This window comes from Gymnoscopelus microlampas (genome assembly GCF_963454915.1).
Source record: "Gymnoscopelus microlampas genome assembly, chromosome: 11".
NCBI lineage: Eukaryota > Metazoa > Chordata > Actinopteri > Myctophiformes > Myctophidae > Gymnoscopelus > Gymnoscopelus microlampas.
Genome location: NC_139948.1, coordinates 9,793,901 through 9,813,980, shown reverse-complemented (window position 1 = coordinate 9,813,980; position 20,080 = coordinate 9,793,901). Strand labels below are relative to the sequence as shown.

The following is a 20,080-nucleotide window of genomic DNA, read 5'->3' as shown; positions in this document are numbered from 1 at the left end:
TTTTTAGAATGCTGACACTCTTTACTTTGTCTCAATAATAAATAAATAACAATACACATTAAACTCACAACAATAAAATATCAGTTGCACGGTAAAGTGCGGGGTGCGTAATTACTGTGAGAATAATACTGTTTGTTAGGTACTGCAAGACTACGCCACCTTTTTATTTAAGAGGTAGGGTCCTCTGTAACACTCTTTCTTAGGCTATTCACAGGTTCGAGTTTACCCAGGTAAGTACAATACTTTTAAATGAGAACAACACTTCAACACATATCCCTTGGAGAAAGCTGGACGGAAACAGGTTTGTATAAAAAGGTAACCTATTTTATTAAGCTAATACAGTGGCGTCTATAAGCCATAAAATATTGAAAAGCATAAACAAAATATAACACTAATTCTAAAACCTCAACCTCCTAATGCGCCCACTAACTAACTAAAATACAGGAATACAGACAATCACCAAACACTAAAAACAGACAGGGCTTGTGCAAACTATAGCAAATAAATAATGAATTTAGCGTTAAAGTGCCAACTATTACTGAAGCAGTAAAGTGCCAAGTGCCAATTCAATTGCTATATGTCATATACTCATCACGGTTCAATGCAAAAGGTGGGAATGTCCTTATATGGGGTTTAACTGGAGCGGGGGTTTAGGCCAGGAATCACTGTCTCTTCTTGTCTTCGTGCGTATTGCCTGCAATCATAGAAACTAGAACCAGTTCATCTGTTCAGGTATATTTCACATATGAGGTTTAGGACCGTGGGTTTATAAAGGTAACGTTGCATAGAAGGACACTTACTCGCCCGCCAGACTGTACGTCTGGCTTTGAGGGTGTGAAGCGCGCAACGTTATCGCCACTGGACCTCTCCTCCGTTCCTTGGTTCGTCTGTCTGTCCTCCCCGTCTCTGCTGCTACTGCGCCGTCTGCTCACCGTCCGCTGCTGGTGGCTTGGTACGTGCCGCGATCACTGTATTCCCCACCTCTGCTCCGTGGTATGTCTGCTCCTCCTGTGCACAACCGTCCCTTCTGGCTGTCACTTCCACACTGCCCTGTATGCCTGTCTCTCTGCTGTCCAAGTGGCTCGCGCTCACTTTTGAATAAGGTGGGCCACACCCTACTCCGCCCTCATTCGCTCTGCCACCAGCGTGACCTGGGGACATTGGCCGTCCGCTGTCACAAGGCCAATGTCACACAGCCTATAGGGGAGTCCAATGTCAAGTGGCTCGGGGACCGGGGGGAAATACATTGTCAACCATAAAACATGCAGTGCAGAAATATAGTTAAGAGAATGATGTTTTTAAGTGCGTAATACAGGTTTTTCATCATCAATAAAAAATGTTACAATTTGGTTTCACCCCCCTGCTTTGACCCTGTCACATCCCCCCCCACTTTTCCGTTGCCAGTCCCTGCAACTGTCCCTAATCATGTCCATACCTCTGGGGTGGCTGGCCTATATTTGCTCTTCCCGAGCGCCGTGGCTCATCTGGTGCTCTCGGGACGGAGAGAAACCCATAATACTGCGGCGTTGTTGCTTCTACCTGCTCGGGCTGCACTACAGCTGGGGGGTCCTCGTGGGGCGACCTGGGGGCTACACACACTTTCAACGCATTTCTATGTATGGTCTTTTCTCGCCCCCCCTTCTCGGGTCTGACTCGGTACACCAACCCCGTAGCTCCCACCTGTTCCATCACTGCGTAAGGCTCGGGGTCCCACCACGTACTCAATTTCCCCTGGCCATCTCTCTTCCTATTTCGAATCCACACTCTCTCTCCTGGTAATAGGGGTGTAATGCCGGCCCTACGGTCATAAACCTGCTTTCTCCTCTTGGCCGTTTCTCCCATCCTCTCCCCTGCGGTCCTATAAGCTGTCGCCATTCTCTGTTGGTGGTCCTGTACCCAGCCACCCACTCCCATGCGCTCTTGCGCTGACTGCACTCCTAACTGGACATCTATAGGGCGCCTCAAATGTCGGCCAAACATTAAGTAGGCGGGGGCATAACCCGTAGCACTATGGATCGTGTTGTTATAAGCATGAACTAACTCGGGTAAGTGCTCATTCCATCTTCCTTGTTTATCAGTGTCTAGTGATCGCAACATGTTCAGTAATGTCTGATTAAATCGTTCCACTCCACCGTTCCCAGCCGGGTGGTACGGAGTGGTGCGACTTTTTGCAATACCATAAGTCTGACATAAATGGTGCATTAACTCGGACTCGAAGTTGGGGCCTCGATCTGAGTGGAACCGGGCCGGACAGCCGAACGGCTGGATAATATGCGTCCATAACGCACGGACAGTGGTGTGCGCAGTCTGGTCTCGGGTGGCAATAGCCCAACTATAACGGGTGAATAAGTCAGTAGCTACCAGAATGTTTTGCCACGCATCAGCAGGCCTACCTAATGTGAGGAAATCAATGGCTATTACTTCTAGTGGATATGAGACTTCAAAGGGTTGTAAGGGGGCCCGAGGCTCTGACCTGTTCCTCTGCAGGCTGCAGGCGACACAACCCTGTTGTAACTGACGCACCGCTCCCTCCATGCCTGGCCAATAGAACCGACGTCGCAGCTGGGCCAAGGTCCTCTCCAACCCAGCATGCGCCGCGGCCGTGTGGATTCCTCTCCATACCTCCTCTCTGCGTGAACCTGGACAAATGATCTGTGAGTATTGTTCTTTGGTATAAGGATCGGTCACCTTCCTATATAACACATGATTTCGTATAATCAGTTTGTTCCACTGGCGTAACAGTTGCCGCGCTCCCCGAGTCCAATTCTTCCTCTCCACCATATTAGGGGCTCTCCCCCGTTCCACGCACCTCTTCACCACCTGCACATCTGGATCCCGATCCTGCGTCTCTCTCCACTCATCCTCCCGGGCTGGCGTCGATTGTACAGCCGCCACATCTACAGGCTGCACTGGGAACCGCGATAGGGCATCAGCGTTGGCGTTGTTTTTGCCCGGTCGATACTTGATGTCGAAAGTAAACGACGCAAGCTGAGCAGCCCACCGTTGTTCCACAGCTCCCAATCTAGCCGTTTGGAGATGCGCAACAGGGTTATTGTCCGTGAATATTGTGAATCGAGCGCCAGTGAGATAATCTTTAAACTTCTCGGTCACGGCCCATTTAAGGGCCAAAAGCTCCAATTTGAACGAGCTATAATTTGCGTCATTCTGCTCGGTCGGGTGGAGACTGCGGCTTGCATAAGCTATTACACGTTCGTGACCGTCTTGGACCTGGGCTAGAACCGCTCCCAACCCACGGCCACTCGCATCAGTGTAAACCACAAAAGGCTGTGTATAATCCGCATACGCTAACACCGGGGCTTGTGTGAGGGCACTCTTTAACGCATCAAACGCCCGCTGGCACTCCGAAGTCCACTCGACTTTACACTGGTGGGATTTTACGTCATTTGGGATTCCTATCAATAAGTTGTTTAAGGGTCGTGCTATAGCAGCAAAAGAGGACACGAAACGCCTATAGTAACCCGCTAGACCTAGAAACGCGCGGACCTCGCGGACCGTTGAGGGTGGTGTCCAGTCCCGCACTGCCACCACTTTCTCCGGATCGGGCCGCACTCCCTCTTTGTCCACGACATGGCCCAGAAATTGCACTTCCCTCCGCAGAAGTTTGCATTTGTCTAACCGCAGCTTCAGTCCATGTCTCCACAGGCGTTGGAAGACGAGCTCGAGGTGCTGTAGATGAGAGGAGAAGTCAGGTGAATATACTATAATGTCATCAAGATATACCAGCAAGGATTCTGTCACCTGACCACTCAGACACTGCTGCATCAGCCTCTGGAACGTCGCGGGCGCATTACAAAGCCCGAACGGCATGCGTTGAAACTCGAACAGGCCCAGCGGGGTCGTAAAGGCGGTCTTCTCCCGGTCCCGGGGATCCATTCCTACTTGCCAATACCCGCTGGCCAGGTCTAACGTGGAGAACCATTGCGCCTTCGTCAGGCTGGTGAGCGTCTCTTCTATCCTGGGTAGGGGGAAGGCGTCCTTGTGCGTCACGGCGTTAAGTTTCCTGTAGTCGACGCAGAACCTCCAGCTGCCATCTTTCTTCTTGACCAGTACGATAGGTGCCGCCCATGGACTGCAACTCTCCTTGATGACTCCCTTCTCCAGCATCTCATTCAGGAGGGTCTTCATCTCCCGGTACATGGAGGGCGGCAACGGCCGGTGTCGCTCTCGTATGGGTGCCGCGTCTCCGGTCGGTATCTGGTGTTGCACGACGTCCGTCCGTCCGAAATCCTCGTCATGGATGGCGAACACCTTCTTCCACCGACACAACATCTCGTGTAACTCTCTCTTCTGCGCCTCCGGCAGGTCATCACGCTCCGTCAACACTTCCATCTCTTCGGGCAGGGTCTTCAGTGGTCCATCATCTTCCACACTGATTACGGCCACTTCCACCTCTCCGTCGGTCCCCAGGGACAGGCTCAGGTCCCTGCCGCCTCGGACATCCGCTTCTTCCACCGGGTACAGCCTCCCCAGCTTCTGGTGGCGGTCCAGGACCAGACTATATGCGTGTGGGTTGCACACTCGTATGGGAACACGTCCGTGGCGCACCGTGACGAGGGCACGGGCCACTCCCAAATCTTTTCCATCCGGCAAGGCTTCCATCAAGGCCTCGTAGTCCGCTCCATTTGGTCCTCTCCAAGCGCGGCCCCAGATCATCACTTCACTCTGCGCGGGGATTCGAATCTTCCGCCGGCCGACCGGCCACACATAACCGATGGACCCATCTTCGTTCGTCACTGCCTCCACCCTCCTACAGGTGGCGAATGCGTCCTTCCACAGCGTCCTTCCCTGCTGACATGGAAACACAGGCCTCCCAGGCCATTTAAAGAGGGCATGCCATACAGCGTTCACGACATTCATCCCAATAATCAGCGGTTGAGTACAATGTTCATCTTTCACGATTACAACTCCTCTCCCTGGGATCTTCATTCCCTCCAGCTCTAGGTCCAATATGGCATAGCCAGTGTACGGTAAGTCAAGACCATTAGCGGCGCGTAATTTAAAAACAAGGGGCCCATTTCCCAACGTTAGGTGTGAGAATTTTTCCTCAAATAAGCTTTGCTGCATTAATGTGACTTGTGACCCAGTATCCAGTAACCCCCTTAAGTGGACTCCTCCCATAGTGATCCCAATAGTCGGACAGTCCCCAATAAACACTTCATTAGCCCTTGATCTGGCGAGTGCGCGCTGCACCCCTGTCTCCCGGACCTCGGCGACAGGGCGTACTAGTTTAAATGATTGGGGTCAGATTTACAAAAGCGAGCAATGTGCCCAGACTGCCTACAGCTCCTACAGATCGGCCTACCTCCCTCATCCCACTCGTTGCGTTGGTACGGCTCCCGGCGTCGTTCAGATGGAGGCGAACCGCGAGGTCGTGTATCGGTGGTGTTGGGTCGAAGGAGCGGTCTGATCTCTTTCATGAGCTCCTGCGTAAACCCCTGCATTTGCGATTTGACGTCTTCCATAATCTCCTGTTTCAGTTTCTCTCTCCATTCAGATTCCTGTGAGGGTGTTGGGATAGAGACAGGTTTAACAGCATGGCACAAGATTTCAGCAGTCCCTTCTCTTCTATGTTCAGTGTCTAGTAGGAAGGCCTCATTTTTTAGGGCGGCGAAGTCTTCTGTGGGGTTTCGACGGGCATATATTCTTAAGGCTTGACCCAGAGGGCCTTCAGACAGTCCTACAAGTAACTGCTCTCGCAGAATGGCATCGGAGGGAGCGGTGTCTGGGTCGAGCCGCCGCAGCCCGCAGAACAACTCTCTAAGCCTCAAAATATAAGCCTGCACACTTTCGCCTGCGCGTTGCGCACAGCCATAGAACAAGGCACGAGCTTGGGAAGCAGAAACAGATGTTTTATACAACGTGTCTAAACATTTAAAGACTTTGGCCACTGTATTGCGATCTTCCTTGTCAATTACACTAATTTGTCGCTTAGCTTCCTCAGTAAGGGTCTGTACTACAAAAGCAACTTTTTTCTCCTCTGTTAAATCCTGAGTGCCCAATAATCCTTTAATCTGTTCTCTCCATTCCCTGTATTTCTCCTCACCTTCTATGCCCGAAAACTTAGGTAGCCACGGTGCCCCTGGATACACTGGCATCATCATCATTACTTTCTTGATTCAACCAAACAAAACAAAACAAAAAGCAGCAAAACAGCAAAATTTCAATACAGTTTCTCTTAGGGATTTTGTGTTGTTCTCTACCCAGTCCTGCCGCGCTACGCCAAATATGTGACGGTGGCCAGATTGTCACATGTAACTTGCCACTTCTTTTTAGAATGCTGACACTCTTTACTTTGTCTCAATAATAAATAAATAACAATACACATTAAACTCACAACAATAAAATATCAGTTGCACGGTAAAGTGCGGGGTGCGTAATTACTGTGAGAATAATACTGTTTGTTAGGTACTGCAAGACTACGCCACCTTTTTATTTAAGAGGTAGGGTCCTCTGTAACACTCTTTCTTAGGCTATTCACAGGTTCGAGTTTACCCAGGTAAGTACAATACTTTTAAATGAGAACAACACTTCAACACATATCCCTTGGAGAAAGCTGGACGGAAACAGGTTTGTATAAAAAGGTAACCTATTTTATTAAGCTAATACAGTGGCGTCTATAAGCCATAAAATATTGAAAAGCATAAACAAAATATAACACTAATTCTAAAACCTCAACCTCCTAATGCGCCCACTAACTAACTAAAATACAGGAATACAGACAATCACCAAACACTAAAAACAGACAGGGCTTGTGCAAACTATAGCAAATAAATAATGAATTTAGCGTTAAAGTGCCAACTATTACTGAAGCAGTAAAGTGCCAAGTGCCAATTCAATTGCTATATGTCATATACTCATCACGGTTCAATGCAAAAGGTGGGAATGTCCTTATATGGGGTTTAACTGGAGCGGGGGTTTAGGCCAGGAATCACTGTCTCTTCTTGTCTTCGTGCGTATTGCCTGCAATCATAGAAACTAGAACCAGTTCATCTGTTCAGGTATATTTCACATATGAGGTTTAGGACCGTGGGTTTATAAAGGTAACGTTGCATAGAAGGACACTTACTCGCCCGCCAGACTGTACGTCTGGCTTTGAGGGTGTGAAGCGCGCAACGTTATCGCCACTGGACCTCTCCTCCGTTCCTTGGTTCGTCTGTCTGTCCTCCCCGTCTCTGCTGCTACTGCGCCGTCTGCTCACCGTCCGCTGCTGGTGGCTTGGTACGTGCCGCGATCACTGTATTCCCCACCTCTGCTCCGTGGTATGTCTGCTCCTCCTGTGCACAACCGTCCCTTCTGGCTGTCACTTCCACACTGCCCTGTATGCCTGTCTCTCTGCTGTCCAAGTGGCTCGCGCTCACTTTTGAATAAGGTGGGCCACACCCTACTCCGCCCTCATTCGCTCTGCCACCAGCGTGACCTGGGGACATTGGCCGTCCGCTGTCACAAGGCCAATGTCACACAGCCTATAGGGGAGTCCAATGTCAAGTGGCTCGGGGACCGGGGGGAAATACATTGTCAACCATAAAACATGCAGTGCAGAAATATAGTTAAGAGAATGATGTTTTTAAGTGCGTAATACAGGTTTTTCATCATCAATAAAAAATGTTACAATTTGGTTTCACCCCCCTGCTTTGACCCTGTCACATTAACATCAATCAGTTAAAACAGTTGCATACAGGTATGACACGGTTATTATAAAGATTCCTAAAATTACCAAAAGATACTAGGGAGTTCAATTTAAGCTCTTGTTGAAGGAGGTTCCAAGACTCGGGTGCACCAAAGCTGAAAGCAGCCTTTCCTTGTTCCGAATTGGCAAAAGGAACCAGCAGGATTAGCCAATTGCTGGAGCGGGTTAGAATATGATGAGGTTTCAGATGTAGCATGGATGAGATATAAGGTGGTAACTTTCCAACCAATGCTTTGTAAATAAAAAGATGCCAATGTCTATTGCGTCTCTCAGACAGAGAGGACCAGCCCACCTTGTCATATAAGGCACAATGATGGGTGTTATAGCTATCACCAGTTATGAATCGATATGCAGGTGCTCCGAATCTTTGATTAGACAGCAGTCTGTTATAGAGCTCATCGGTCATTGTCAAGAAATAACACTCAGCTGAATTCAGTGATTGACCAATCAGAATCAAGCATTCAACCAAACCGTGTAATAAAACGAACTAAGTTAAGGTAGTTATACTGTGCTGTTCCACTGAGCTTATAAGTTATAATGCATTATGACCAGCACTTAATACGTTATAAACATTGTTATAAGTTGTCATACATGATTATACACATTTATAACAAGTGTTGTAATGCCTTATAGGCGCATAATAATGTGTGCAATTATAATGCATTATAGAGTGTTTCAAATGCTTCAATTCATTGTCCATAAGTAAGTAGGTTGAAGTGGCTTATTGTCGGTATCAGATGAGAACAAGGGTGTTGATCACCTTTTCAGTGTGCTAGACCCCTGGGAGATGGATTGCTGAGGTGGAGCGCAACACCTACCATCAGGTCCCAGTACTTACCGCACAATTTAATAACCCAAGCCATGCTACTCATACGGGCATGACGGATGCAGATTCTGTTACTTGTTTCTTCTTATCTTCTAAGTTAATATGACTCTGTTGCACTTCCAGCCATTGTGTGAAGATCAAACCTTGTTTTTATATAATCTTAACGTGACAGATGGTTCAAGCTGCAGGTTGTCGTTTAGCTGCTCACACTGTAAGAACCATGGTCCAGACCAAATGTCAGGATCATCTCCTACTGTAGGATTTAGAATTTTACTCCCAATCACAGAATTTGATGAGGATGGTCAGTCTGGCCTTAAAGGTGGCTAAAATTCTGGAGGTTGAGTTGGTTCCAAATGATACTGACTCCATCAATGCATCAGGGAAAAAACATTGATATATTCATTATTGTTTTGGGAATGTATGTTTGTTAGCTAGATACAGGATTAATATCAAGAACAATTAGTTTAAACCTTTAATGTTTTAATGGTGTGTTTTAATTTCTGTGTCTGATCTGAGGGTTGTTCTGTTGGGGAATAACCAATCGGAGAGGAATGCTGTTGGGAACCTACTACTGGGACTAACTGCGTTCAGTGAACATGCTCTTAATGACTGTATGCGAGTTGATGGTTCACTAGAGAACAAAAAGATGGTGGTCATCAACACTCCAGACCTGCTAAATCCCAACTTGTCAGTTACAGAACTGTCAGAAAAGATCAGAAGCTGTGTAACACATTCTGTTCCTGGACCTCATGTGTTTCTACTGGTGCTTCAGGCTGATGGCTTTACTGAAGAACAAAGACTCAGGTTACAGAACGTTCTTAAAGACTTCAGTGATCACTCATTTGATCACGCACTTGTATTGGTGTCAGAGCAGAGTACAGGTCACATGTTAAACTACATGGAGCATCCTCCACTACAGGAAATTATCAGAAAATGTAGGTACAGACATTTACAGCTGAAGAACCTCGCACCCGAAGAGCTGCTGACACGACTGGGTCAAGTTGTTAAGGAGAACAATAGACAACATGTCCACTGTGATGTCTTTGAAGATGCCATGGGTGGTGACACCAGCGCTGATGAAAGCAAGAGACCAAGTAGAGCTTTGAACTTCCATCCATTAAAAGCTGGACAAATATCTGGTAAGTGTAGGCCAGATAGTGGCCCTCATTTATCAACGCAGCGTATAAAACGGCGTATATTTTTCCATATATTCGGCCGTACACCAACGTCGAAGTCACATTTATCAACGCATCCTACACAGCTGATCCGAGCGTACATTTGGTCCCAGCGTTGATAAATGTCACGGCTGAAACCGAGCGTCATTTAAATAACACGCCCTTAAATATTCTCAAAATCGCCCCGATTTTACGACATGAAGATTGAAGAACCAGAATACGACCAAAGAAGACATCATGGAAAGCCAATAAGAAAGAGTTTCCCTCGCTCGCCGCATACGCCACACTCTCTCTCTCTCTCACACACACACACACACACACACACGCACGCGCGCGCCCAGCTGTGTTTTTCATGTAATCCATACCGTAGCGGTACTTTGTCAATCACATCGCCATGAATGGAATACGTTTGTATATTCATTTATTTAACCCATACCGAGCAGTGCGCGTTCGAGTTACACTAAAATAAAGCCGTCATGTAGGCTATTCCCATTTCCCAGTGAGACTCGGACCTCGGACGGGCCCGCTCCGCATTAATGAGAGATCGTATATTTTGAAAATAGCAGATCTACAAGCTCACAACGCGTCGCTGGCTTGTGTGAGCTTGTAGATCTGCTATTTTCAATACAGCCAGATCTACAATCTTATCTGAATGACTATTAAAGCAGTTGTTTAAATTACTTCAGAAAATGTTATATTTTCACTGCAGGGATTATTTATTAGTGTAGCTATACATTTATGAGTGGATTATGTGTCCAAATGCCTCTCAGACAGTAAAACAATGCTGCTCCGCAGCTCTAGGATGGAATAAATGGGTGCAGCCAACGTCAACAACTGGTCCCGACCAGACGTGAGATTTCAGCATACCGTAGGATGAAGCCCACGTCAGGATATATTGATAAATGCCGAACGGTGCGGTGATCTCGCCGTACGCCCATTATTTGGGCTGCACCGCGTTGATAGATGAGGGCCAGTGTGTTTTTACATATTTAATGCAAATGATTCTATTACTTAATACGATATTTTTTAAAACATGTTGTTGTGAGATATTACAGTTGGTGTCATTATCTTCGTCAGGGGTTGAATTGATAAGGAAATTATCCCATCAGTCATCAACAACAGCTTATCAAAGCAAGAGACCAAGAGAGGCTGTGAACTTGAGTCCATTAAGAACTGGTGGTAAATGTATAGGACAGCATTGTTATAATATGTTTGCTATGTAATTAATGCAATGATTCTATAACATTATACTATACTTTTGAAAAGCCTTTAGTTGTGATAATCTCAGTTGGTGTTATTTCTTTTCAGGGCGAGACATTATTAAAGCATCGCAGTCCTCAATAACAGCTGATCAAAGTAAGTTAACTTACATTAAAAAGCAGGGCTAAATGTATTATGAAATAAATAATTATAACGTCAGTGATTCATTAAATGTAGGGCTGGGCCTGAATGTCAGCACCCTCTCACTACGTGAAAATGTGAAAATAAATTATAAATCAGTGAATATATTGTTTACATGACATTGTACTTGGTAGTTTTGTTCTTATTAATGAAGAAGAGTATGAAGATCTCTAGGTCAATTTATAGAGACAAATGAAAACCCAACACTTACATTTCAAATTGCAACTTTTGATTGACTTGATGATACAAACTTAAATTACTTATGGATTTACAATCAAACTTTGTGCATTACTGGAGGATGGTAGACAATGAGTGTGTATGAGAGAGCTAGGGAAGCACACAGTTCTGTTATATTGTATAACTGGTAATCACTTGCCGTGCTACTTTCATGGCTTTATGTAGTAATTTTGCAGCATACAACCTCAATTATTATTATTATTTAATAATGATTATTAAATATTATTAGTGCTCTACATGGTGCACCTTTCTAGTTTTCAGAATGCCTCTTAATATAATGTAGTGATGGCAATGTAAAGAGCAAATGAGTTTGTGGAAAAAAATAAATAAATACATATTTTCTTTCTTTGTAGCAGCTTCTGGAGTTATGATTATGCTTATCGGGAAACATGATGACAAAAAGACAGCACTTGGTAACTTCATCACAGGGAAACGTGGTCATTATCTCAAACACTTCCAAAAAAAGCAGACTGCTGAAGATGGGGAGTGGCAGGGAATGTCTGTCAGAGTAGTGAAAACCACAGATGTCTTCAGTCAATCTCTTCCATCAGTGAGACGGGAAATAGAGAGGTGTGCATCTCTTTGTTCTCCTGGACCAAATGTGATCCTGCTGTTATTGAAGCATTCTGAATTCACAGAGGAAGACAGACACACACTGAAGTTCATCATGAGTTTGTTTCATCAAGAAGCCTTTAACCACTCAATGGTCATCACAACACATGAGGAAAGTATAGCAAGCAAATCTGTAGAACAGACCATTGAAGATTGTGGAGGAAGACTTTACAGAATGTCTGAAGATGACCGTCCATCACTGATGAAGAAGATTGAGAACATTGTCAGTGAAAACAGAGGGAGATACCTCACCTTTGATGAAGGAAGAGAAACCATGACACCAAAGTCCATCCCTCCTCTGAACCTGGTGCTGTGTGGCAGAAGAGGTGCCGGGAAGACTTCTGCAGCCAACGCCATTCTGGGTCAGACCCAGTACAAACCAGGGTCTACTTCCTCTACAGAGTGTGTGAAGAGACATGGTGAAGTGCATGGGCGCTGGGTGACCCTGGTGGACATGCCTGCCTTGTGCGAAACATCTAAGGAGGCGATGATACACAATTCATTCAGTTCTCTCTCTCTCTGTGATCCTGAGGGCGTCCATGCCTTCCTACTGGTCGTTCCTGTGGGTTCCCTCACTGATGAAGATAAGGGAGAGTTACAGAGCATCCAAGATGTATTCGGCTCTGAGGTCAAAGACTACTGCATGGTTCTGTGGACTGTAGAGTCTGATCCAACCACTCCAGCAGATAAAGATACAAACCAAATCCAGGCGCTGTGTCAGAGCTGTGGATTCCAAAATGCTGTCTTCAACATTAAGGACAGAAACGTTCCTGAGGTGTTGGCTGCTGTAGAAGAGATGGGTCCAGAGGGCAAATCACCCCTCTTCACAAGAGAAATGTTTACCAAGGCCCAGATGGTAAAGATCATACAACAAGACAAAGATCTCACCACGCTAAAGGCTGGACTTCAGCTTCAAAACTCCAACACTGGTAAGTATTGAATTGGTTGACTTTTGTGTGTTATTATAACACACCTCTGAGAATCAGTTGAAAACACCAAACTTTGGTTCTTATTTCAGCTTTAGGGTACGGTCACACCTAACTTTGTGTCTGCCTACGTGGCTGTCTTTTTGTTTTCAAATGGAACGGAGCACTTTCACACGGAAAGCTGCACAATGCCAAAAAAACGCCTTGTTCCTATTGAAAATCAGTCAGAAAGAAAATAGTGCAAAGCTTATTTTTATCTGTGTACACACACTACATTATATTTTGTAACAGACTCCCCACTGCAGTTCATATTAACCTCTACGATAGCCTATGAGAAAAGTGCACATCATTTATTCTCAGTTAAGACATCGTTGGGCATCTGTACACTGTACACATGGTCAAAATTATGTTCTCTTTCTATGCACGTTGGACACGCAATAAGCTACACAATATAATTACTTCAGAAGCACGATCACCTTTGAATATTCTTAAAGGTGTTTTAAAAACTTGTCATTGCTTCATATAACTATGACTTGATGTGGACCGTTTTAGATATCAAAGATACCGCCCTGGCAAAATAAAGGACAAATAATAATAAATGATACAACTTTATTTTTTTTTTCAATGTCTCTTGATAATCCAGGTGACGATCAGAACAGAGATGGCTTAAGAATGGTGCTGATTGGGAAGACTGGCAGTGGAAAAAGTGTCTCAGGAAACACCATTCTGGGTCAGATGAAATTTAAATCCCAATCCAGCCAATCATCAGTCACCAAGTTTTGCCAGAAAGCACGTGGTGAGGTAGACAACCGTCCTGTTGTTGTCGTTGATACACCTGGTTTGTTTGATACAAGTCTGTCCCAAGAAGATGTTTGTCAGGAGCTGACAAAATGCATCCATCTTATGGCCCCGGGGCCTCATGTGTTTCTGTTGGTGTTGCAAATTGGCCGACACACAACAGAGGAAAAGGAGACACTGAAGTTAATCCAGGAGTACTTTGGAAAGAATTCCAAGAAGTTCACCCTCATTCTTTTCACAAGAGGAGACTCACTGGAGAATGATAATCAGTCCATTGAAGACTACGTCAAGGGTTGTGAAGATTCATTTCAGAAGCTGATTGCAGACTGTGGAGGAAGATACCATGTCTTCAACAACTTTGATAAGAACAACCACAAACAAGTCAGTGATCTGATGAAGAAGGTTGATGAGATGGTGAAGGAGAATGGTGGGGGGTGTTACACCACAAAGATGTTCAAGGAAACTGAAGCAGCCATTCAAAAACAAATGAAGAAGATTTTAAAAGAGAAGGAAGAGGAGATGAAGAGAGAGATGGAGGCCCTGAATAGAAGGCATGAAGAAGAAATGCAAGAAATGATGAAAAGAGTGGAAGAGCAGAAAGATGAAATTGAAAAGGAGAGAGAGAAACAACTAAAAGAAAAGGAGGATTATATTAAGAAAGCACGTGAGGATAGAGAGAAAGAGCGGAAAGAAAGAGAAGAGGACGACCGCAAAGGGAGGGAAGAGGAGGAAAAGAAACGAACAGAGTGGAAAGAAAAAATTGAGGTCTTGGAGAGAGAGAAAAACCTTTTTTCTGAAGAAATGGATAGAATGATGGAAAATAAGAGAGAAATGAGGAAACAACAAGAGGCTTGGGAAAAAGAAAGAAAAGAATTGCAGGATAAAAGACAACAGGAAGATGAAGAGAGAAGAAAAGAAGAACAGAATAAAATAAAAAGGCGTAAGGAAGAATTTGAAGAGCAAAGACAAACACATGAAGAGAAAAGAAAAGAAGAGGATCAGAAGAGACAACAAGAAGAAAAGGAACAACTGCATGAGGAAAGAGAGAAGGAACAAGAAAAACGAGAAAAGGAGGAAAGAAAAAGGATGGAAGAGGAGGACATTAAACAAAAGGAGTGGAAAGAAAAACGTGATGCTTTGGAGAGAGAGAAAATAGGATCAGAAGAAAATGATAGAATGTTAGAAAAACAGAGAGAAGAAATGAGGAAACAAAAAGAGGCTTGGGATAATGAAAGAAAAGAAAGAGACCAGGAAGAACAGGAGAAAATAAAAAGGCTTCAAGAAGAATTTGATGAGGGAAGAGAAATGCTTGAAAAGAAAAGAAGAGAAGAGGATCAAAACAGACAAAAAGAAGTAGAAAATGAACGACAGAAAATTCTGCAAATGGAGAAAAAGAAAGAACAGGAAAAAAGAGAAGAGGATATAAAAAGGGAGAAAGAAGAGGAAGTTAAACAAAAGGAGTGGAAAGAACAACTTGATGCCCTGGAGAGAGAGAAAAATAAATCAAAAGAAAAGGATACAATATTGGGAAAAGAGAGAGAAGAAACGAGAAAACAACAAGAGGCTTGGGAGAATGAAAGAAGAGGATGGTGGGATAAAAGAGACCAGGAAGATAAAGAGAGAAGAGAAGAAGAACATGAGAAAATAAAAAAGCTTCGGGACGAATTTGATCAGGAAAGAGAAAAACATGAAATGAAAAGAAGAGAAGAGGATCAAAACAGACGACAAGAAGAAGAAAAGGAACGACAGAGAATTCAGAAAGAGCATGAAGACAAAGTGAAGATGATTGAGAAGAAATACACAGACGAGGCCAGAGAAAATGCAGAAAAATCCAATGGATTCATAGAAATACTTGAGGAGGAGCTAACAGAAAAATACGTAGAATCCATCGAAATATTAAGGCTGAGAATGAGACTAGAAGAACTGAAACGGGGTGAGGACACCCAGGAATCAAGAAATGAAAAGAAGGAAATAGAAGATAAAATAAAAAAGATGAAGAAAGATTGCGTCATCCTCTGAGAGCATGATGTAAGCATAAGAAAATTATCATATCATTTTGTGTAAGTGTATATAATATATGAATCACTCAATCACATTATTAATTGTAGCCTACATTACCTAACCTGACTGTGGTAAGTTGATGGTCAAAATGTCTTTGGTTTATCACTGTAAAACCAAACAGCTATGAAGTTAAGTTTAACATGTCTTCCTTGAACAAACAAAGCCAAATAAATTACGTTTGAGGCAAAGCAGCATATTGTCGCTGTCAGGTGGAAACCTTATATCTCTGCTGTCCGGCAGGGGCCAGCTAACTCCAAAACGTTAATTTTTCAGGAAATGAAAAAAAGTGGATTTAGGAGGTTTTGTTCATCATCGATAAGAACAGCTGAATGGACCTCCAAGCTCACAATGAGGTTGGAGGTGAAAAGGGGGTGGAGCCTGGAGTCAGCAAAACCAGCTAACTCCGGTGGATTTAGCTGGTTTAGCAGAAAGTTTGAGGATCCAATGGCGTTAGCTGGTTTTGTCAGAAGCGCTTTTTAATGCTTTTCATTGGTTCAATATTTTTTTTAGCAACACACAGACGTAAAGGGTGTCCAATGGCCCTGATTTATGGAACAACATGCAAAAGCGTCAAAATGGAGTTAGCTGGTTTCTGCCGGACAGCAACGATGCAAAACCATTACATTTCAGTGAATGGAAAAAATAATGTAGTTATTAGTTTGTGTCTGGGTAGCTCAGTCGATAGCGCTCTTGCCCTCAGACCACAAGGTCATGAGTTCAATCCCAGGCACCGGCAACTCAGCGTATGAGTAGCACGATTTGGGTGCGGTAAGTCGTTGAGATAAGTGCTGGTAGCTGAGGATAGGTGTAGCGCTCCACCCTAGCAATCCATCTCTCAGGGGTCTAGCCCATTGTAACGGGACAGACTCCTGCGTGTTACTCGGCTGATACCGACAATAGGCCACCTCCCAAACTATTATTTAGTCAAAAGCTCTTGTTAATACTTTTCATTGGTTAAATATTTATAAAAGCAATGCTCAACCCACAGAACTTAAAAAGTTAAATTTGTCAGTATAGGTCTTTGACTGGTGCAAATGCAAAATGTTGCAACTTAGGAGCACATATATGCTCTGCAGAGCACCCTTTTCTAGTTGTGTATATTATGATGATTATCTAATTTTGCATATCAATGACTGTGATCAGCGTCATAGGTCATTTCCGCCTAGTCGGTTCAAATGCTCACATTTGATGCCTGCTACTGTATTAAGAGCTCTGAAACTTGTAAGTGCGGATTGTTCCTTTAATAAATATAAGAAAATAAAAAAAGATATAAAAAACAAACAGCCTTAACCACTTTCAATCTGGCATCCCCATTTTAGGCATGTCATAGGCTAAACATTGTATTATTATTCTTTTAAGGTTTTACCAGAGAGCGATGCCATGTAAAGTTGACACCAGTGGTGTGTTCTACCGTGTTACACTGTATACGCTGTACACAGAGCAGATTTATTTATTCATCTATTTTTTTGTTCAAGGTTTTTTTATTTTATATTTTTACATACAGGTCAGTAATAAAAGGCATACAAAAAACAGTGAATGTATGTTACCCCTCCCACCCCCCCAAAGTTCACGCTCCGAAAGAGCCACAACCCTGGTATCTTATTGTACCATTCACACAAAGGACAATATAAACAAGTCAAAAAATAAATACAAAAAATACAAAAAAATGAATAAAGTATACACAGTAGGATATATATATATGATTAAAGAAGGATTTAAATTTAATTAAAAAGTAATAATAATAATAATAATAATAATAATAATAATAATAATACACACACAAAAAAATAAATAATAATAATAAAAAAACAAATTCAATGGGGTCAATTTATGGGTCATTAATGTCAGCAGCATTCAGTCTCTCTATATATGTTAAAAAAAGGTTGCCAGATGGTGTAAAATTCCAGAGCACACCCCCTTGTGGAGTAGCGAATTTTCTCCAAAGTCAAATGATACATAACATCATTAACCCATGATTTGAAAGTTGGTGGGAGTTTTTCTTTCCATTTAAACAGTATCAGACGCTTAGCCAAAAGGGATGCAAAGGCTATCATATTCCTTTCTTGGCGACTAAGTTGTACATCATCTCTTTCTTGTGGAACAACTCCAAACACTGCAATAGAAGCAGAAGGTTCTATGGGCACTTCTAACACGTCTGAGAAAGTTTTAAATATTAATTGCCAGAATGTGAATAACTTTGGGCAAAACCAGAATGCATGTGCAAGGGTGGCTTGATCATGTCTGCAACGATCACATATTGGATCCATGTCAGGCACAAATTTAGCTAGTTTTACTTTGGACCAGTGGAGGCGATGCATAACCTTAAACTGAATGATAGTATGTCTTAGACAAATTGAAGAGGAGTGTATTCTATCCAAGGCCTCCCGCCAAACATCATTAGAGATCTGTGTCCCCAAGTCTCCCTCCCATTGATTTTTTAATAAGGTTAGTGGTTCCAAATTAAATGAGTTTAATAAAGAGTAAACTGACCCAATCACCCCTTTGGAACACGGGTCAAGTTTTAAAATGGAGTCTAAAAGGGAATCTGGTGGTTGCGATGGGAAATTTGCAATAGATGATGTTACAAAATTACGAAGCTGCAGAAATCTAAAAAAGTGAGAGCGGGGTATGTCAAATTTCAGCCGTAATTGATCAAAAGACATAAAAACGCCTTCAGAGAAAAGATCACTGATTGAGGTGATCCCATTTCTAGTCCAAATGTTAAATGCTCTATCAATAATTGAAGGTTTGAAACTGTGATTTCTTGCTATAGGGGCAGAAATTGAGAAGTCAGTAAGCGAGAAGGAGCGTCTGAACTGTGTCCAGATCTTTACGGAGTGCTTAATAATTAGATTTGAGGTGTATTTGGACACAGGTTCAGAGCAGATTTATTTTAACCTATTAACCATTTCATCCATTGAAAACGCAAAAGCCTATCGCGCATGTCATGCAGGGAATCATTATCGTATACCCTCCGAAAAAAACTAGAATACACCACTGGTTGACACTCTCCATGTCTGCCTGTTTGTAGGTCTTCTGTCTTTGCAGGTTTTGGAAGTTGGTGGAAGAAGTCATCAGCAGAGTGACAACACTTGGGCACATCAGCATCACCGGCACAGGGCTGTGTGTGTTTTAAAGCTTGTATTGATTCTATAAAACTATCTGGTTCATTATTGATCATGTAAAACTATCTGGTTAATTATTATTTAATACTGCTGTACCTGGTTAATTAGTAAAGCTTTGTATAAAATGTAAAACAATTTGGGCAAAATAATAAGTAAAATAATAAATAATTAGTAATGCAAACTGGTTCTCTTTGTTTTGGCTCATCACATTCCTACACAACTTAAAGCTGCAATCTACTAATTCTAATGAATAAACTGTTATAATTTAGTTGTTTAGTAAAGTATGTTAATACAATATAACTGGTATATCTGCAGTGGTTGGAGGTGGTCTCCCTACTCTTATATTGAGAGTCATTTAGACCATGGTGTAAAGTAGGACACCTACTGGTTGACAAGTAGTACTGGCTGAAGCTCACACTGTAAGTTCAATATATCCTATAGCCATGCAGAGATCCCTCTGGAGAGTGGTAGACATTTGGTCTCCCACTCTCCCATGCAGGAACCTGGGTTCAAATTTGAGGCAGGACATGAATCTAAATATACCAAAAACATTTGGCGCTAAATTAGGAAGACAACATAATTATGTCCAGGGTTGAAATATTATTAGTATTTGATACTTATACTGTATCTTTGGGAGATGGGACAAGCCATTACTCGTCCTGGGTGAAAATTCCCCTGGCTTTGATGTGTATCTGGAATGGTTAAAAATGTCATGTTACATTAATGTTGTGGTTATAATGTAAAGGACAATCATCTTTGATTTCAACTAATTTTCGGTAGATTTCACTATTTCTACGTGTAATGTTTGACTGTACTTTATTAATTCAAGTACAAAATAAGGAGTTTGCTCTCTGGCGGGCTGAGTCTGTTCTCCATCAGGACAGATAAAAACTACATTCAGTACTGTATGTTTATTAATATTCATCACGCTTGATTCATGCTCACACCATTTTGTGTATTCCTCTCATCTTAAAAATCAGTCCATTAATTCTGTTCTGGTTATTTATAAAATCTGAATTCCAGATTTTACAATCAAGTCTGATTTAGACTTGTTTTATGTGAAAATTAAAATGTGACCTATTTTGGTATGTGCCATAATTCTGTGCACAACCGAATGAAAGAAATACACAGTAACAGTTTACTCATGTACTCTACTCTTAACTCCCTATATTGCTTTATGAAACTAGTAGCCTAATGTATCCGATCAAAAT

The 20,080-nt window shown here is 43.0% G+C and overlaps 1 protein-coding gene across 1 annotated transcript; it reads left to right on the top strand.

Moving 5' to 3' along the window:
• Window positions 1-8,877: 8,877 nt before the first annotated feature.
• LOC311055301 (uncharacterized protein) lies at window positions 8,878-19,159 on the top strand. Its single transcript, XM_084071431.1, has 6 exons — window positions 8,878-9,673; window positions 10,787-10,888; window positions 11,018-11,065; window positions 11,701-12,888; window positions 13,529-15,711; window positions 18,776-19,159. Exons 1-5 carry the CDS (start codon window positions 9,148-9,150, stop codon window positions 15,700-15,702), a joined length of 4,038 nt encoding a protein of 1,345 aa, XP_083927557.1. The 5' UTR covers window positions 8,878-9,147; the 3' UTR covers window positions 15,703-15,711; window positions 18,776-19,159.
• Window positions 19,160-20,080: the final 921 nt, after the last annotated feature.

Coding starts and splice junctions, on each gene's coding strand:
- LOC311055301 (XM_084071431.1), top strand. CDS start 9,148: ATGCGAGTTGATGGTTCACTAGAGAACAAAAAGATGGTGGTCATCAAC. Junction 10,889..11,017: donor GAGTCCATTAAGAACTGGTG/GTAAATGTATAG, acceptor ATTTCTTTTCAG/GGCGAGACATTATTAAAGCA. Junction 12,889..13,528: donor GCTTCAAAACTCCAACACTG/GTAAGTATTGAA, acceptor TTGATAATCCAG/GTGACGATCAGAACAGAGAT.